The sequence below is a fragment of the Sorex araneus genome, chromosome 1 (assembly GCF_027595985.1).
Source record: "Sorex araneus isolate mSorAra2 chromosome 1, mSorAra2.pri, whole genome shotgun sequence".
Taxonomy (NCBI): domain Eukaryota; kingdom Metazoa; phylum Chordata; class Mammalia; order Eulipotyphla; family Soricidae; genus Sorex; species Sorex araneus.
In genome coordinates, this window is record NC_073302.1 from 337,960,039 (window position 1) to 337,981,367 (window position 21,329).

Sequence of the window (21,329 nt, forward strand, 5' to 3'; positions counted from 1 at the left end):
CAGCTATGTGATGGCCCGTGAGTCACTAGAAAGCACTGCAGCAAGAACGGTGTTCTCAGTGCAACATAAAGTGAGCTCCTAAACGGAAAGGGAAAGGGTGTGCGGTTCTCCAGTGAGCACTAGGGTCAAATGTGTGAGCACCACAACCGTAGGTGTGACCCACCCTGAAAGACAAAATCTATGAGTACCAAAACCAAGCATGTATGAACCTGATATTGGAACAATGACCAAAGGGAGGGAAGGGGCAAATATAAATGTGTATGTTTTATATACATATATATGTATGAATTACATTCTACCAAAGTGATGAAATGTTAAAGATAAAGAATCTAATGAACATGTGAATAGAAAAGATAAAAACACTATTTCAATGTAATAAGGGGCAAAAAACAGACTAACTTGAAATTTTTTGCAATAGTATACAGGAAGAAAGATTGTAGAAGATGTCTTCAAAGCACTTCAAGAAAACATGATCTGGGGCTGGAGTGACAGCACAGTGGGTAGGACGTTTGCCTTGCACGTGGCCGACCCGGGTTTGATTCCTAGCATCCCATATGGTCCCCCGAGCACCGCTAGGGTTAATTCCTGAGTGCATGAGTCAGGAGTAACCCCTGTGCATCGCCGGGTGTGACCCAACCCCCCCAAAAAATAAGAAAACATGATCTAAGGAGAATACTCAACAGAACTATCGTTAAAATATAGGGACAATACATATTTACAGGCAAACATTCAAGGGAAATTAATCATATGTACTTGTCATAAAAAAGCAACTTCCTCTGATTAAGAGTTAAGGTAAAGGACCAAATAAAATTAAAGCACCAACTAAAATTAAATGCAGAATAAAGGCTAAAGTAATTGTAAGAGTCATGGTTATTCAATAAAATGAGAATATAATAAGGAAGTTCAGATAAAGAAGAATGCCGTAGATACCTAGAAACTTCCTTAAATTTATTGCAGACAGGTAAATATGGCCTTGCATGTAGCCCACCTGGTTTGATCACTGGCACCAAGTATGATGCCTAGAGCACTCACTATCAGGCATGATCCCTGACCACAGAACCAGGAATAATCCTCGAGCATAACCAGATGTGGCTCAAAAAAAAAAAAACAAATAAATATATAGCATTGTAGCACTGTCGTCCCGTTGTTCATCAATTTGCTTGAGCGGGCACCAATAATGTCTCCATTGTGAGACTTGTTACTGTTTTTGGCATATCGAATATGCCATGGGTAGCTTGCCAGGCTCTCTGCCATATGTGTGTGTATGTATATATACATATATATATATATATTGCAAAGTGGTTAAAGAGCTGGAAATCAAGTAGCAGAGATATAAACCTATTGCTTAAATAAAGATATAAAAGAGCTAAGATATAAGTGCCATAATTAAAGAGGAGACAAACAGCAGGTATAATTGGGAGGAAGAAAGACAGATCCAAGATAACCAAAAGGAATAACCTGAGAGTGTTTCTATGGCTCTAAAACAATGCAGCAAAACTGTTTTCACCACAAAATTCCACCGGGAACCCCACAGAGAAAATTCACTAGAAACCTAACCACCATTTCTGGGTGATTTTCTTCTGTGGAACAAAGGAGCAATGGCTGATTTGGAAACGTGTGAGCATGACCCCAAGACTGTGAAGGAACAGAACTTTGCTCTGAGTTAAAATTATAGCGGGTCAAAAAGCAGCTCCAGACTTAAAGTCTGCTTCCATAAAGATTGAGCTCTCAGACCTTCTTCTTGCTGCTCTGCCACACTGGGTGAGGCCTGTCTCTGGCTGACGTCACTGGGCCTATTCCAGAACAGGAAGCACAGCCCCTCCCTGTTGTGCAGGTTCTAGCAGCCCCCACACCAGCCATTAAGTGCCATATTAAGAATCCAAACCATAGTTCCTAAAGTGCATGGTTGTGTAAAACAGACCCACTTAACAAACGACATACTGCTTACTGTTTCTTGACATTCTGTAAAGATGGTCAGAGAAGAGAGTAACCTCCAGCCTAATTCCTCAGCATCTTTAATGGGTTAATGACAAAGACTCACCACAACACATGAAGAATACTAGAAAACCAATGCAGAAAACACGCAGAAGCCCATCAAGTTCAATGAGTGAAAACAGTTCCACTGGAGACCCAAACAACACCAACCAGTTCAGTAAATCCCCAGAAGATGTCTTTAGTGATACCATGAGGAGGAGGGTCTATGAGCTCAAGGAAACACTAGCACAGTCAGTCGGCAAAGCACACGGACATATGAGTCGAAATGAAATCAAAAACAACACCAGAAACGACTGAAATAAAGAACATGGTATGTAATATGTTTTGAAGCCTCCATAGAAACCCTGAATATCAGAATGAACACTTTCCTTTTATAGCAACATAGATAGAACTTAATAGTGTTTCTGTTAAAAAAAAATCAGGAGGAGAAGTACGAATGCTAGAAACCCCATTATATCAGGCATATTAAGAAATAAAGCAAGCAAATATTCCCATAAAAACAAAACCTGAGGCACTAAGATTAGCAAGAGGGCATGGATAAGAAAAATCCGAGGAACTGTAGTGAAAGAAAATTGGCATTTTGGGGTGAGTGTAGTCTATCCCTTGAAGGGGGACCACATTCATTTGTTCACAGGGCATGCAGACATATGTGCTCACCAGGCATTGCAGTGTTAAGCTGTGGTACTCATGTATATTATTGCACTTACATAAGTTTTCTGTAGTACATAATCATCAGGGTTTGCACAACTGACTGGGGTGTTCATTTATTATTTTAATATTTGTTCTTGACAGGGGTTGCATCTTTTACTTGCCTTGTTCAAACACATGGAAGTTCAGTGAAAATTTTATCCTAGCATTTAAATGATATCTCTTATCTGACAGCAGGTAGAAGTGCCATGAAGCAAGAGCAAAGAGATGTCAAACTCTCTCTCAGAAGCATCAAATTCACAGCCTCATGCTTTAAAGGTAGATTCTTGAGGATATTTTTAATAGTTTCTTTAGAAGCATAAAGCTTTTTAGCTTGATCTACATCATTTATTTTTCCTTTGTTTACCTGGAAAACTACCCATGGCATATTCGATATGCCAAAAACCATAATAACAAATCTCACAATGGAGATGTTACTGGTGCCTGCTCTGGCAAATTGATGAACAATGGGATGACAGTGCTACAGTGCTATAGTACTACCTTATTTCTGGAGTCAAATTACCAAAAACATCACTAAAGCAAGTATCATGGAGGGCTTTGCTGCTTCATTTTAGGTATTCACTTGGAGACTAACATCTAAGTGCTTGATTGATTTTAGTTAATTTTTTTAATTGACTTTTTATTTCCTTTTTAAATTAATTTTGTGAGTTAATTTTGGTGCATTACGTAAGATGGTGATTCTTTTTCAAATAGATATAAAGTTTGCCTAATATTACTTTAGTTTTGTGGCCACACCAGCTGTGCTCAGAGCTCCTAGCTTACTCAGGGATCACTCCTGGTAGGACTTGGGAGACCGTTATGTGATGCTGCGGGTTGAACCTAAATACCTTACCTCTGCACTATATATCTGGCTTTAACATTAATTTTTGAGGAAAGATTCTCTTTTCCATTTTGTCAAATTTTAAGTAAATTTTATCCCTATGCATAAAGATTCTGTTCTGAGCTCTCAATTCTGTTCACTGATTTATGTGTCTATTTTTAGTCTAATTTCATAAGGTTTTGATTACAGTAACTGTTGTATAGTATGAAGTTAAGGCATGCCAAGCCTCTTTTCTTTCATTTCATTATTGCTTTGAATATTTGGAGTTTTTTGTGGTTTCTAGAATTTCAGCAATGTTTGTTCAATTTCTTTTTTAAGTTTATCATAATCTGGGGCTGGAGCAATAGCACAGTGGGTAAGGCGTTTGGCTTGCACGAGGCTGACCCAGGTTTGATTTCCATCATCCCATATGGTCCCCCAAGCAACACCAGGAGTAATTCCGGAGTGCAGAGCCAGGAATAAGCCCTGTACATTGCTGGGTGTGACAAAAAGCAAATAAATAAATTTATCATAATCTAAGTAACATGAGAGTAGCTTTTCTCTTCCTGTAATGCCCACTGGGAGCCAACAGCCACATCACCAACCTCTCTTATAAGGACTTCTGGGAACCCAAAAGATCTTACTTCAATGCCAGACTATCCCCATTAAAGTCCCCACCACTAGAAAAGAAGACCTACTCCCTGCCCCTGCCCTCCATCCTGTTGAAATATCCTCAACAAGAAAGGAGATAGTGAGAAAGTCACACAGACATAAACAAGAGCCCGATAGTGGAAACAACATATGGGGTCACACTCAGATCTCCCAAAATCTGTAGCTCCATTGTCATCATCCACGAAACTTTAAGGAAAGTGGAAAAATTAATTCACCTGCTCCAGCAGATTGGAATAGAAAGTCTAGATAAGTATTCAGGTTCATCAAAGTCCTTAATCCCAGTTGAGGAGGACCTCAAGTCAACTCCCTAACTCGGTAAAGGAAATTCAAGAAGCATAAAAAGAGTATTAAAATAACTCCATGAAAATATAGTACAGAATATGAAATAATTCATATTAATAAAATTGAAGTAGTTAACACAACAGAAAGCCAGCAGCAACATAAATATAAATGCTGAAAACTGTATAAGCGAACTGAAGGACAAAACACAAGTTGTCACCAATAATAAGAAACAAAAGATAGAGACAGAGATGCTTTTAAAATGGAAGAAAACATTTTAAAAAAAATGTAATGAATAACAAGAGTAATCATCCTTGAATTATAGAAATGCAAGAGAATAAAAGGAGACAAGACTTTTCCTGTCTGTTTTCATTCAAAAGAATGACTGGTTAAAGTACCAGGTTTGCTCCATGGCTTGGAAGCAGGCCTCACATGCTGGGGGTAATGGCAGTTCAGATAGAAAAGTAAAGTGTGGTGGGAGGACTGGCTCGGGATGGGAGAGGCGGGCTGAAAGCAGACTATAGATTGAACACGATGGCCACCCAATACCTCCATTGCAAACCACAACACCTAAAAGGAGAGAGAGAACAAAAGGGAACACCCTGCCACAGAGGTGGGGTGGGGTGGGGGGGATGGCATGGGGGGTGGGAGGGATGCTGGGATCACCAGTAGAGAATGGGCACTGGTGGAGGGATGGGTACTCAAGCAATGCATGACTGAAACACAAGCTAAAAATATGTAAATCTGTATCTGTACCCTCACAATGATTCATTAATAAAACAAACAAACAAACAAGCAAAAAGAATGACTGGTTAAAAAAAGATAACGGATGTTTCCACTCAAAATGAACAACTGGGAGGCTAAAATAATAGCACCTAGTGGATAGGGCACCACCAGAAGTAATTCCTGAGTGCAAAACCAGGTGTAACCCTAGAGCATCTCCAGGTGTGAACCCCCCCCCAAAAAAAATGAATGACTGGTGAAAGTGATAATGGCTCAGAATTTACCCAGTCTCTGGAGGGAGGCCTGTCCAGATTCTAGAGATCCAAAGAATCCAAAGAAAAAAGAATCAAACAAAACAACCCCAAGACATACTGTAACCAAAATAGAAAGAACTAAAGGATGCAAAGAGAGAGAAGCAAAATCTAAAATACAAGAGAAATAATATAAAAATCACAAGAAATCTCTCCAAAGAAACCAACAAATATAAAGGAAATGAAATGACATATTCAAAATATGAAATGAAAAAAACCTTTAACTATAGGCCATTAGCCAGCAACATTGTTACTTATATTTGAGGTCAGATAAAAACATTCTCAGACAAACAAGATCTGGTGACATTTGCAACACTTATTCCAACCCTGCATAATTACTGAAATGTCACTTATGAAAAGTAAATGACTAATTGCAAAACGACCAAATCTAACACAGAAAAAGGACAACACATTTCATTATATCAATAATCTCTCTGACTATCAAAGGACTGGATTTTTCCATACAAAGGCATAGAGTAACTGGATGGAACAGAAAACAAAACCCAACTTTCTGCTGCTACAGGAAATGTACTTGAATTCAGGAGACAAATGTGAGTGCACTCAAACCGAAAGGCAGAGAAACAATAAGCAAGCAAATGGAAGGAGATAAAGACTGGTTAGCCTAAACAGTGTTCCAGCCAAACAAAACAAAGATAGGGAAGGCAATGGCTAAGGGATCGGAGAACAAAAGTCACCACACTCATCAACACACACAAGGAATGAAGGCAGCACAGTTTATAATGCACAGAGTAGGAAACTACAACATCCCACTTTTGCCACTGGGCAGATAATCAGACTATCAGGATTATTTTCCAGATTACAAGGAAAAATTCTAGATCCCTTTACAAGAAACAAGGAAAGACCTTGGATTAACTGGCACACAAAAGATCCTCTACCTTCAAAAGACTGAATATACATTCTTCTCTAGTACACACAAAACATTCTCCAGAATGGCCACTTATTCTATACTGCAAACATATATAAAGTCACAAATTTTATCAAGCATCTTCTCAGACCACAATCCATGAAGGTTGAAATTAACCAAAAAAAAAAAAAAAAAATGAGGGGAAACTCCCACACTTGGAAACTGAACAAAATGCTTCTAAATAACATCTGGGTCATAGAGGAAATCAAAGAAATAAGATTCCTCACGTGTACATGTGGGGCAAATGCATCAGCAGCCTAATGGTACCCTCAGGCTTCCTGATACACTGAGATTGCTGCTGTGCCTCTGGCCAGATCCCAACAACTCAGGACCAAGTTTCCCAAGAAACTAAATGGCCAAAGTTAGATATATGGAGCCATGCCCACAAACCATCTCCAGCTCAACTATAAACATTTATTTATCAGCCTTGCTTCAAAATAAATAAATAAATCTCAAAAGAGATCAAAAGCCACAGTTAATCTCAGAACCGTGCAAGGCTGCACAGACCAGGTAAATCCGAGGGGGTGCCTGCCCAAGCAGAGCCCCTGGCAACACCTTGCTCCCACAATCCTTCAGGTTTTATATCTGAAATCTCCAGGCCTTCTTGTGGTCAGAATGGGCTACCTCCCCACAATTCACTGTACTTACAGAAGCCTCAGCAATCACATCCACAACCCCAAAGCTACCACCCAGTTAGAAAAGCTACTTCCTTACTTCCCCGATAACAATGCCCTGAACAAACACAATGACCTCTTAGTACCTACCTGTATAGCAAACCATAATGCACAAAAGGATAGAGAGAAAGAAGAAAAGTGCCTGTGATAAAGGGAGGCAGGGTTGGGGGATGTTGGGAGGGGAAGGTAGCGGGGACATTGGTGGTGGGAAATGTACATTGGCGGAGGAATGGGTATTGGATCATTGTATAACTGAAACCCAATTATGAACAGCTTTGCTATGGTCTATCACAAATTCTCAATTTAAAAAAAATTAATGAAATAAGATTCTTCTAAACAGATGAGAACTAAGAAACAACTACCAGAACTTAGGAGACACAGCAAATGTAAGAAATTCTAGGCAATATAGGCCTATATTAGGAGAGAAGAAAATGTTCAAATCAATAATCTCATGATAAGAATTTAGAAAAGGGGAGATAAATGAATCCCAAAATAGTAAGAAAGGGAGGAAGGAAGGAAAAATTAAAAATAAGAGCAGCAGGGCAGAGATAACACAGCGATAAGGTGCTTGCCTTGCACGTGGTTAACATTGGCACCACATGTGATCCCCTGAGCACAACCCGGAGTGATCCCTGTAAAGAGACAGGAGCAAATCCTGAGCACAAAATCCTGTTTGCTACAGTGGCACAAAAGCAAACAAACAAAAAAATTAGAGCAGAAATCTGTTGGATTATAGTTCTAAACGTTTTAGGTTTAACATCGGTTTGCTGTTTCTCCTCCAACCTTTCTCCCCTGCTCCCCTTCCTTTCCCCCACCCCCAGGAGCTGCGGTTTGCTGAGTAATACCCATCACAATGCTCCCGAAGCACTCCCATTTCCTAAGTATTCATCTCTAACTTCTCCTTTGTGCTCTGCTTCCCCTCTCTGCTAATCACTCATTTCCCCTAATCAGACCTGTGATTTGTAAGATTAGATCCTTCTAAGGACTCTGGGTGTTTTCTTTTTTTGTAAGAAAAATGTTGCTTTCTCCTTCCCCTATGTCCTTTGCATAGTTTACCTTTGAGTAATGTCTTTTTTGTATAGACACAGGAAGACAGTTAATGCTATGCTTTTGTAACTTTGGAGTTAATTGACTCTGAATAATATTTACTCCCGACCATCTGTCATATTTACTCGACTTAAGCCTCAGCTGCCCTTTAGTTCCTAGCAACCCAAAAGCAAGGTCTTGACAAAGGGACTGGATGGACCCAACGCAAGCGATAAACTTCCCTGGCATCGAAATGAGACAAACCAAGTGCTATAAAGCTTATAATAAGTTAAGAGCATGGTTATGTACAAATTCTGTCATGACGCAAAGAGAAGACTATGATGTAGGCAGGTAGATAGGGAGAGGCCCTGGGCAATGAAAACTTAGATTTAACAGAGTCTCCCTGGAAGGAAAATGTTAAGACTTGCAGATTCAAGAAAACAGACCTGGTAAGATCTTCAGTAGACCCTGAGGATAATGGACCCCTCCCCATGTCCTCAAAGTCTCAGACCTCTCCCTTAATCTGATTAAAATGTGATTCAGCCCAAAGAAGACCATCGCCACTTCCAAACTCCCTGGTAACCTCCTTAGCAATGAACTTTTACCTGGAAAGAAGCACCACATGGGGGCAGGTTGAAGAAACCATATAAAAGACACCTTGAACAAAGGAAGCGTGAATATGCTGCCTGAGCCCATGTGCTGCTTGTGCCCACGTGGCCGAACACATGTGGTGCCCAAGCACATGTGTCACCCACATCTCCCCTCTTGAGATGTGTACTTTCATGCTTTTGTGTCTAGTGCTAGGATGTGTGTAGAGCTCTCTCCACCCTTGGAGAAGCCCGCATTCTCTCTTCCACTTATCCCTTCCTCCTTCCCTCAAAAAACTTCTAAATAAAATCTGTTCACTTCACTGCTTGTCTATTCCTAAAATTCTTTTCTGCAAGCAAAACAAAAACCCAGTAACCCAGGGTCCTGGGTGGTAGAGGTGGTTGGGGAGAAAGTGACTGTCTTTCTCCTCCCCACTTCACATAAGTCACATGTGGGGCCCACCGACATCAACTAGACAAGGGCTAGGGTTAGGAAGTGATATAGGCAGGCAGATAGACAGGGAAAGGCCCCACAGCAGTGAAACTTCTAGGGAAGGAAGTCACTGTTAGGGCACAGATTGAGATCTCCCTATAATGACAAAGAGACTCCAGAGACTGCAAACAGCAAGCAGGGTTTATTGTAAGACTGGCTAGCCAGGGTCCAGCCTCCTACGCGGACATGCAGGTCCAGCAGGTTGGGCAAAAGACCAAAGGAGATCCAAAGGAGATCTTATATAGGCCTTCTCCAGCCGTTACAGCAGAGCCTGCGCATTTCATAGCAAATAGATTTGTAACATTACGAACTTTCTTAACCAATCAATTTAAAAGGACATCACTCATTAGCCTATGTTTTTGGGGATCAGTATTCGCACCAACATTCAGGAATGTCCCGGTTCTGGGGGCAGTCCTGGGTCTTGTGATACGGGTCGTGTGATATGGGTCTGGTTATCTGGTCTGACCACCACCCTTCTTGCGACCCAGGATGCCTGTATCCAAATTCCTTGCTCAGGAACAGATAAACAAGTTATTCTACAATGTGGGCTCCTGTAAAAAGTGTCTTAAGAAAGCTAAATAGATTCCTGTGGTCTGTCCTGGGCCAGCTCCTCACAGTCACTAGAATTTACAATGAAATTCCTGGGAAGTAAAAGTCCTAAGGTTGAACAAGACCTGAGATAGAACCTTCAGCAGCAGACCCTGAAGAGATCAGACTCCTCATGAAGGAAATTCATCGAATACACTCGGACCTCTTCCTTAGCCTGATTAACTTTAGCGATTCAGCCCAGAGAAGAAGTCAGAATATTCCAGACCAAGACATCCTGAGAAGATACCCTATAAATGTCACCTTGAACAAAGGGAGGACCCCATCTGCTGCCTGAGCCCATTGCTGCCTGAGTTGTGCTGCTTGTGCCCGCATGGCTGAACACATGTGGCACCTGAGCTGCTTGTGCCCACGTGGCTGAGCACCTGTGGTGCTCGAGCACATGTGGCACCTGAATCTCCCTTCTTTTATTTATTTATTTATTTATTTTTTGCTTTTTGGATCACACCCAGCGATGCTCAGGGGTTACTCCTGGCTTTGCACTCAGGAATTACTCCTGGCGGTGCTTGGGGGACCATATGGGATGCCGGGGATCGAACCCGGGTCGGCCGCGTGCAAGGCAAACGCCCTACCCGCTGTGCTATCGCTCTGCCCCCCCCCCCCCGAATCTCCCTTCTTAAGATGTGGATTTTCATGCTTTTATGTCTAATGCTGGGATGTGTGTAGGGGCCTCTCTGCCCTTGGAGAAGCCCGGGTTCTCTCTTAATCATGTTACTATCCACTCTTTCCCACTTTCTCTTCCTCCTTCCCTTCAAAATCCTCCAAATAAAATCTGTTTTGCTTCACTGCTTGTCTACTCCTGAAATTCTTTTCTGTGAGGCAATACAAGAACTCAGTAACCCTGGGTCTTGGGTGTCAGAGGCTATGGGGAGAAAGTGACTGTCTTTCTCCTCCCCACTTCACAAAAGCCACCCATGGGGCCTACCAACATCAGAAGGTCTAATCTGGCTTAAGGATTAGATCTACAGCAAGTCTGGGATCTACAGCAAGATGTTCCCAGGACTGCCATCCTTTAAGATTAATATCTCTTTTACTGTGTTTATACAAAATGACTAGAAAGATTATTAAGAAGTAAATTTAAGGTGACTGTTTAATGTATATAGACTAGGTTAAGAAGAAATACACCCTTTAGATGAAATTCTGCCCTTGAGTGGATCTCCTAGCAAGATGAGCTACTGTCCTAGAAGAGCTTCCCTGGAAGGAAGGGCTTTCATATGTTGATTGTGCTACTTCACCTGCATGTAGTTGCTACCCCCAGCCCTTGGTGATTGTTCCCTATAACTAAGGCTGTGAGAGTGGGCGGGGAAGAAGGACTATGGGCAGTGAGACTGAAAGGAATCAGAGGAAGACTAGACTGGAATAAACTGCAACTGATCACCAACCAGCCTGGCCCTTGTTTCCTCTTTTATCCATTGTCATTAGCCACTCAGGGTGTGAAAGTGGCCTGACCACCAAACACACGTGGGGAGAGAGCCAACACGCATATTATCAATTACTCAGAAATCAATGATATAGCAATCAAGAAAACAATACAAAAGGTCAATAAAACCAGGAGCTGATTTTTTGAAAAAAAAATATATATATATATATATATATATAAACAACTCCCTAGCTGTAGCACTGCTGTCCTCTTGTTCATCGATTTGTTCAAGCGGGCACCAGTAATGTCTCCATGGTGAGACTTGTTACTGTTTTTGGCATATCATATATGCCATGGGTAGCTTGCCAGGCTCTGCTGTGCGGGTGGGATACTCTCGGTAGCTTGCTGGGCTCTCCGAGAGGGCCGGAGGATCGAACCGCGTGCAAGACAAATGCCCTACCCACTGTGCTAACGATCCAGTCCAACTCCTTAGCTAGACTAATGAAAAAATATTGGGGAAAAAAAAAGTTCAAAGAAATGATGTTACAGGTAGTCAACAAAACACAAGAAAATGAGAGCCATGATGAGAAAACTACAATCAGAAATAAAGAGTATGCTAAGTTATTAAAAACAAAACAAAACAAAAAGATAAAACATCTCATTAGAAGCTCTGAACAGCAGAATAACAGCAGCTTCAAAATTAGATGAGATGGAGGAAGACTCTAGCAAACAATAACAACAAAATGCAAAAAACGTCAGAAAAGAAGGGGCTGAAGTGATAGCACAGCCAGTAGGGCGTTTGCCTTGCACGTGGCCGACCAGGGTTCAATTCCCAGCATCCCATATGGTCCCCTGAGTACCATCAGGAGTAATTTCTGAGTGCATGAGCCAGGAATAACCCCCGTGCATCTCCAGGTGTGACCCAAAAAGCAAAAAAAAAAAAAAAGTCAGAAAAGAAATGAACAGCACACAAAAAACTATGACATAGCTCAAGGGAACAATGTAAGAATTACTGCAGGCCCTGAGGATCAAAAAGGTAAATTTAATGAAGAAATCATAGTTAAAAACTCAATTAAGAACTTTCCAAATTTGAGGAATACAGGCAACCAAATAAAAGAGACTCAAAGAACCCCAGTGAAAATTGTCTCATAATTATCCATAACCAAGAAGACTCCAAGACACATTGTGTTCAGAATGACAAAAACCAAAGACAAGTGAAAGCCCACAAGATAAAAAAAGGAATTTACATACAAAGGAAAGATCCACAGCATAGCTACCATGTGAGACTCTATGGGCCAGCAGATAATGTAGAGATATGGTACGAAAACTCAATGAAACAAACACCTCAAGAATATTCTATTCAGCTAGATTATCATTCAGATTTGAAAGAACAGTCTGGAGCATCACGGACAGACAACAGCTGAGAGTTTTGGGGAATTGACAGCCTTGAAACAAGTCTTGTAAGAAGCATTAAATCAGCTTCTTTAAAGGACAAACCCACTCAGCACATGGTACTAAGTATGGTATTCACTCCTGGTGCTTAGTTTCCCTCTCCTAGATTAAAAAACACATATTTACTCCTAGTTTGCTAAAAGATATTATACACTTAACATCTCATTTATATTTAATGTCCTACATCTGATTAAGATTTTCTTAACATTGATAACCTACTAGATTAAGAAAACCATATTTACTTCTAGTTTGCTAAAGGATCTGATACAATTAACATACAGTTAACATACAATTAACATCTCATTTATATTGAATATTCTATGTAAAGAAACTAAGTTTAACATCCATAATCTTTTATTTATTAATGCAGACACTTAAGCAGAATCTATAGTATGTTTTCTAATGTAAAGCCAATATTCTTTCTTAGGATGACACATTGACATGGGACTTTTATTAACTATTCAGATTTTCCCCCCTTTAAATTCTCTTCACTTCACTGTTACTAAATTTTATATTTGTAGGACATACCTCTTTCATGCAAAATCTACAATATATCAGCTCAGAATTATCCATAATATTCTTTACTGTTCACTAATTCTTTACAGTATCACTGTATCACTGTCATCTCGTTGCTCATCGATTTGCTCAAGCAGACACCAGTAACGTCTCCATTGTGAAACTTGTTGTTACTGTTTTTGGCAAATCCAATACATATCCAAGACGCCACAGGTAGCTTGCCAGGCTCTACTGAGCGGGTGGAATATTCTTGGTAGCTTGCCGGGCTCTCCAAGAGGGGTGGAAGAATTGAACCCGGGTCCAATGCCCTACCTGCTATTCTATCGCTCCTCTAAAAAATTTAGTTTCTGAAAAAAATTTGATTTACAATTTTGTGGAATTTCAGATTAGCTCTATTCATCTATATGTGTGTTACCACCTCCACAAAAACAAACAAAAGAGACTGCTCTTATATCTGGTGAGGAAAGAAACTTAGAGAACAGCAGTCAAAGTCACTGGAAATGAAGATCTTTCTACTAAATGGAGCTTACATGGGGGGATGGGAAGACTGGGAGGGGTCTTTGGGACACTGGTGATGGGTCTGGTATTGAAATGATATATGCATGAAAAGTGATTTACAGCATCATGCATCCCAGTATTTAAAACAATGGTTTAAAAAGAAAAGTGAGTAATTTTGTAAATCGTGGTGACTTTAATACATAATTAAAAATTTAAAAGGTAAATACCTAACAGTAAATTTAACAAAGATGGAACACAGCACAAAGAAATGGAAAGATATCCCATGTTCATAATTAGAATAAGTTTGGATTTTAAATGGACCTATTATCTAAAGAAATGCACAGATTCAATACAATCTCTATCAAAATGTTAGTGGCATTTTACCAATAAATAGAACATTACTAATATTTGTATAGTCATAAATGACCCCCAAATAGTCAAAGCAATTGTGAGAGAAAAGAGGCAGTATGGAGAATCTATTTCTCCTACTTCAAATACCGCCATAATTAAAACAATGTGGCACTGGTTGAGAAGACGCAACTGGGGCACGCACTTTGCACTTGAGTGTCCTGGGCTTGATCCCTGGCACAACATGGGCCTCTTCCAGCAACACTAGATGTGGCTCCCCTCCCACAAAATATCATATTTTAGTCACACAATGGAAATAGAAAGCCCAGAAATAAACACAGATGTGGATATCTAATCCACCATAAAGGAGTCAAGTTCCTAGGGTGGAAAATTAAAGTTTCTTCAACACTTGTTGGTAGAAAAGCTAGATCACTATTTAACACTAAACACAAAATTAATTCAAACTGAATTAAAGAGCTGTGTCTATTGGAGCTGGAGAAATAGTACATCTGGGGAAGGGCTTGCTGCATGCTACTGACTCAGGTTCGATACCCAGCACCACATGTAGCTCCTTACGCACTTCCATAAGTGATCCCTGAGTCAAGAGTCAGAAGTAAGCCCTGAACACAGCTGGGTGTTCAAGTATTAGATCCTTTATGTTTAAAGGATCCAATATATATTAGGGTCTTTATATAAAGGGTCTAATATATATTTAGGAATTGCACCCTAAATAATTAAGCACATAGAAGAAAACACTGGTGATCTCAAAAACATCAAATTGGGGGGGGGGATTATTTTGCATTTCCAGTGGGAATGGAAAATAAAAGCAATAAACAATGGGATTAAGGATAAATTAAAAGCTATTACTCTCTGAAGGGAACTATCACAAAATTAAAATGGCAACCTTCTCCCAAATGTATACATATTTGGAATTCACACAATTGAACAACAAAAATTAAGCAACCCAATCCCAAAAATACACATAAGACCTCTGAACAGACTCCTCCAAAGACATACCAAAAGCCTGCAACATGAAAAAAATATTTCAAAAGTAAATATCTTTATGTTTACTTTTATATTTTACTTTTTTACTAGTAAAATATTGTTTACTAGTACCATCTTCCGCTGCCATGCATCCCTGCTCTAGCCAGTGGGTAACCCAAACAAGGTGTTTCCCAAGTGACAGGGCAAAAGGATCCAAAATGCAGGAAAAGGCCCGGGTTAATTTATTTTAAATCAGGTAGGATCACCTTTTGAGGGAGGCAGGTAAGCACTGGATGGAGGCAAAAGGGGAAAAACCTTCCTTCACCTCAAAGAGCAGGAAGAGGAGCGCCACCCAATTACCTGATTGAGTCACAAGCAAACCAAGGAGCCCGCCAAGAAACAACAGTGGGCGGAACATAGTGCGCCTTCCTGGCCCCAAACTGGTCCTGAGGGAGTGGCCGTTGGGCGTTGGGCAGCTCGCGGCGGCCTTTGCTCACCAGCCACCGGCTTCGCAAACCCAGGGAGCCGCCGCGCGCGCACAAAGGGGCCAAGTTGTCCTGCGGTTGAAGGTGGTCCGTTAGCAGCACGTATCCCAACCGTCTGAAGCCTGCACCCCATCCCTTTCGCTGGTCTGGAGTTATCCAACCGCCCAGGCCCCTTCATTGAACTTGGTAAAAATCCCCATAAACCTTTAGCTGGTTTTAGTGACTAAAAATAATGATCGCGTGTATTGTACACGGATTGTATCAATACATCCAGGTACACACAAATAAGATCACACACACACATTTGCTAAAGTTTGTTTTCTAAGAAACAAAACAGAGCAGAAACTAGCCATGTACGTAATAAGACTCCAATCAAGTGAGAGGTGAGCGGGTTTTAATATTTTGGCAAAGAACCTGCCATGTTCCCTGCCCCGCCCCCCATACTTAAGGTTCAAATAGACATAAAAGTAGGCAATGTTCACGTGTTTTATTAATCTGATTCTTCAGAGAGCAGTGGCTAAAATTCACATCGATGTCATTCCCTTGTTCAGTAACTTCTCACTACACTCACATAATAACCGGCATGCTTAAAACTCTAATACCTGTAAATAGTTATACGTGTTCCAGCAGAAAATGCTAGCAAATTTCTTAGCACAAGTGTTTAAGCTTTTCTTAATCTGGTGTCTGGGCGGCTAATTCATCTTGTCCTCAGGTTCTTGGTTACTCTGGCTGATCAGCCTGTCTGAGCATTGCCTACCACCCCCTCCAAACCTTCTCGCACAAAGCCTGCATTCTTCCTTATAACACTCCCCCCGGCTCTAGGTACATGTACTTTTGTGTCATTCCAAATCATTTAAAAAGTGAGAAAAGTTTACCTGGGGGTGGGGTGGGGGAGGTGAATCAGCACATCTACATTAACCTCGATGATGCAACTTTATAGACATACAAGATTTCATAAGAATAAGGCAATTTTAATTTATGAAACTATAGTATAAAGGAAACCAAAGCAGCAAAAAAAAAAATACATCAATAACATATCTCCACTGTAAGAGCCAATGCTGGAATAGCATTGCTGTGGGCAGCCCCAATCAGCACTGGTTTTATCCTGCGTCTGATGAACAATATAGGCAAATGCCATTTAGTGCTAAGCATTCTGATTTAATTTCTAGATAACTCATTTTAGTTATTTCTGCCTCCTGTGCTTTTAATATTTATATCTATATTAGAGTCAACTTTATATTATGCTTATATATATCTAGTTTACTCCATAATAGAAGATATAAATGTGATACCTGTAACATGGCAGTTTTGGATAAAATATTTACAGAATTTAATAATCTTTTATTTATGCTTAGAAAACTTGAATTGTACTTAACCATATGGCAAGAAAGCTCTTTCATTTTACTTTTTTTGCTTTTTGGGTCACACCCAGCAATGCACAGGGGTCACTCCTGGCTCATACACTCAGGAATCACCCCTGGCGGTGCTCAGGGGACCATATGGGATGCTGGGATTTGAACCCGGGTTGGCCGCATGCAAGGCAAATGCCCTACCTGCTGTGCTATCACTCCAGCCCCTCATTTTACATTTTGAAGTCATGTCTATGACCAAGAAATTTTAGTTTCATGGCAATTCAAAATAAATGAAGGACAAACCTAAGTGAATAACACATGAAGCATATGAAAATACACACAAAAGTGTATGAAATAGACTAATCAAACAAATCATTTCGATATCTTCTACATGTTAAAGGATCCAAAGGATTATCTAATTATAAGAAAAGTTATATAGCTATATCCAACTATAAAATTTCAGTGAAATAAATCAGTTGCAAAAATTGACAATATGAGTGAAAAAGCTCATCATTTTAGCCTATTATAAATTCACTCACATATCCAGTCAAAATGAGTTAAGTCTTCATTTAGAATAATTTACAATTTTAATATCAGCATGTTAAAATGTGACACCTTCAAAAAATTAAAATATCCATATTTACCAACACTAAATTGTTTCTTTTAATAAAAGGCACTGTGTACAAGTAGTCAAAATTCTAAAAACTTGAGATAACATGTACAAAAGTTTCATTAGGCATTTCATTTAAAGTATTGTTTTAATTAATAAAATAATAAATAGCTGAGTATTTAGGCTGTTACTAGACAACACAAAACAGAATTTCAAGTATTTTATTTGTTGTAAATATTGTATTTGTATATGTATATATATGTACAAACCAAATATTTTAGCTAATGAAATTTAGTTAATAAATTTATTGAACATTATTATTAAAGTTTATGAAAATTTTTAAGAGCTTAAAATTTTACCATCAATACATTACATTTATTCCATTAGTAAAAATCAAATTATCTTTTTAACACAGGTGGGATGATAATTCAGACATTACAATTTTGTCCTTATCTAAAAATGATTACCTCTTCCCCTTTCTCTGAAAAAATTAGTGTGACAGAAAAATGATGTAGTACACCTTGGTAAATGTAAACATTCTAACTTATATTAATAACAAGTTTGAAAACAAAGATTTTAGATTTCATTAAAGTGCTCAGGAAATTCCCAAGTGGTTTTGACAGCACAATTGATTGAAGACATTATAATAGCTCCTGCTTCGCTATACCCATGAATCAACAGCATCTGATTAGCTCTATTAAACACTTTGTACCTGAAGTTTTATTATTTATTTAAAATAATGATATTCTAAAAGAATGTCATGCTACAACATGATTACAAATAGAAATTCTATTAACTTTTCCAATCATTATCCATAGATAGATGCAAAGATTCTATTGCCTATAGAATCCACAGAATCATTTATCCATAGAATGATCATAAAAATGAAAGATGTGTGTGAATACACACATACACATTTAAAAGTATCTTATACTTTTAAAAACACTATATCTTATGCAGGTTTTTCTGAGAATATAACATTTACTCGTAGTGAACAAAACAGACAAGACTAGTGTTTGATAAATTAGTCCATTCAAGATGAAGACTATCATCTATTCCTGGTACCTAACTACTCATGTCATGAATGAAATAGACAAGACTCTAATGTTTGATGAGATTAGTCCATTCAAGATGAAAGCTATTATCTATTACTGGCACTTAACTAATCAACTTCCATAAGTATTAGATTTCCATATGATCAACCAGAACTACATTAATAATAACTAAAGTAAGAATTCAGAGTTGCAATGAAATACATGATAAAACTTAAATCTTTTTGAGAATTATTACACTAACATGTTCAAAATAATACAATTCATTTTAAGTACATTAACTCACAAACAACTGAAAACAATTCACTCGATGATGGAAGTTTAATATTTTTCTAGATTCCCTGGTTTTACTACACTTTTCGTATTCTTCAATCCTGACAACTCTCTTTCTGTTCTCAGTTTTCCTGTGTAATTGGTAAAGTTTGTTTCGTAGTATCTTGTTTTCATTCACAGTTGCAGCAAGAAAGGCTTTCAAGAAAATATCAGGGGGATAAATGTATTAGCTCAGTTTCCTGAAGATTACTGGCATAAGGGAAGTTATAAAAAAAAATCAAGTTAGAGAACTATATAAAGGCGGTGCGGGAGCAGGACGGGCAGGTATCAAATTCCCCTGAGATGATACTTTCGGCTGTGGTGGAGGTGGCCTGTGAAGAAGGGGAAAAAGAACAATTAGTTGTGAGCTTTAAATAAATTTACATTCATTATAAGCCAAATACGCCATCCTAATATTACTGACATTCCTTTAGAGGTGGAGGGTGGGGACTCCACTCAGTGCTCACCAACAACCCTCTGCCGACAGGCTCCGCTGGTGCAGCGCAGCTCCGGGCCACCTCCCTTTCCTCACTGTTCCAATGCAAAGTCTGGTCCAACCCATCTGGCGTTTGTTTTTTTAATAAACTTTATTCAGTCATTTGTGTAGTTACAGACATTCAGTATTCCAACACCAATCTCACCGCCCCTTTTACACCTTCCCAACACTGCTAGTTATTTTGAAGGTGCTTGTTTCTGAATTTTAAATATATTAGATTGTAGTAGCAGTTGACCATATTGTTTAAACTTCTTTAAAACTTTATTTTGGCACTGCATTAACATGACAGAACTTAAAAGTTCTTTTTGTTTTGTTTGGGGACCACACCCAGTGATGCTAGGGGCTGCCTCCTGGCCCAGAGCCCAGGGGTGACCCCTGGCATATTCAGGGACATCGCAGTGCTAGGGAGCATATACAGCATGCACTCCAGTGCTTTGAGCCATCCTTCTGGCCCCTTAAAAGCTTTCAGAAACTTGTGCTCTATCAAAATTGTTGGCAATAAATTATCCTAAATTAAATTAAGAGATAGGGCAGGGGCCAAAGCCATAGTTCACTGAGTAGGGCACTTGCTTTGCATATGGCCAACCAGGATCTGATCCCCAGCATCCCAAATGGTCTCCTCCACCCTCCCAGGAGTAATCCCCGAGCACTGTCAACATGGCCCCCCAAACAAAAACAAAATACAAGGGAAAATGTTGACATTAAGTCCAGGGTTTTCATCAAATAATCTAAAAGAACTCATTTCAAACCTTGATGGAAACTGCTGCGGCTGCGTGGCTGCAAACGCTGGTGTTGGAAATCTGTTTGCATAGATAGGCTGAAAACAAAAAGGGTTATCAGCATAACAGATTCAGATAGTTTGATTTCCATGTAAAAGTTCAATACAATTTAAATCAATGATTAGGTAAAACATGATGCTCGCATCTTAAAATATTTTGCTTCTTCAACATATTTGCCACTGAATGTAAAACACAATTCTTTTAAGGTTATTTTTTTTTAAATCCATAGACCAGAGATATCATATAACATGTTCTGATAAAGTACATTTAGTTAAAATGTGATACATGTCCTATTTTAAAAAAAAAAATCTACCAAATAATGTGTAAATATACCTAAACAATAGCTGGTACTATAAATAGAACTAATTAACAAACCTTAATTTTGGAATTTATTATATTCTTCCATAAAAAGGCATTTAATTTTATAACAAAGTGAGGCTCTATAACATGAACTCAAGTAAGATAGTAAAAATAAAAACATTTTATGCATATCACATCACATTTGGAAAAGTTAGAGAAAATGAGAATATATTAAAAAAATCAATGATGCAGAGTTTATCACAATCTGCTATTCCTAAAACACTGTGAATTACATATGATTGTAATTCATATATAAAATACATATGGTTGGAGAAGAGCTTAAACATTATTTATATTCTGCTATATTTCTGCCCCCTAAAGCAATTTTCTCACATTGTGAAAATAAAGAAGGGATACCCAGATAGAGAGAGACAGATAAACAGCCTCTATCCCCTTTAGCCATGGTACAGGATAGCATTTTGGAAAAGATAAAGTCCATTTCTTGGAATTTATCTGACATATACATTTACATGCATGCAAAGACTTTTACATGCATACAAAGATACAAGGATATTTGATGCTCATTTTTTTGTGATAACAAGATTTAAAACACCCATTTTAAGTCATATTCTAGAATAGTATATATTTATTAAAAACAAAGCTCTTACAAATAGTGGCCTAAATACTCCAATAGAGTACATATTGATATTTTAAAATATGTGTTAGAATATCAAGTTGGAATTTTAAAAAAGAACTGGACGTGTTTCTAGAAAACAAGAAATAATTTACAAACCAAACAATGAGAAAAGAAGGGGAAGGGCAGGGCCACGAGGCCCAGTAGGAGACTTATATTTAGTTTTTCCCAGTCTCACCAGCCACATCAAAACACGGGATTAATCTACACAAATCTATTGAAACCCTGAGAAGCAACAGAGGCTTTTACAGAAAGGAAGAAAAGGAGAATAGCAGGCTGATTAGACACATCAT

General features: G+C 38.9%; 2 protein-coding genes across 2 annotated transcripts in view; both read right to left on the minus strand.

The window, feature by feature from the left end:
* The window catches only part of ADAM32 (ADAM metallopeptidase domain 32), a 167,561-nt gene extending 151,987 nt beyond the window's left edge, over window positions 1-15,574 (minus strand). The window contains exon 1 of the mRNA XM_012932332.2: window positions 15,454-15,574. Coding sequence (XP_012787786.1) covers window positions 15,454-15,574 — 121 coding nt within the window. The remainder of the gene's footprint in view (window positions 1-15,453) is intronic.
* A 2,034-nt stretch (window positions 15,575-17,608) lies between these two features.
* The window catches only part of ADAM9 (ADAM metallopeptidase domain 9), a 121,087-nt gene continuing 117,366 nt past the window's right edge, over window positions 17,609-21,329 (minus strand). Inside the window, exons 21-22 of the mRNA XM_055124476.1 lie at window positions 20,013-20,080; window positions 17,609-19,099 (exon numbers count right to left, since the gene is read on the minus strand). Of these exons, the coding sequence (XP_054980451.1) occupies window positions 19,006-19,099; window positions 20,013-20,080 (162 nt within the window). The 3' untranslated portion in view covers window positions 17,609-19,005. The remainder of the gene's footprint in view (window positions 19,100-20,012; window positions 20,081-21,329) is intronic.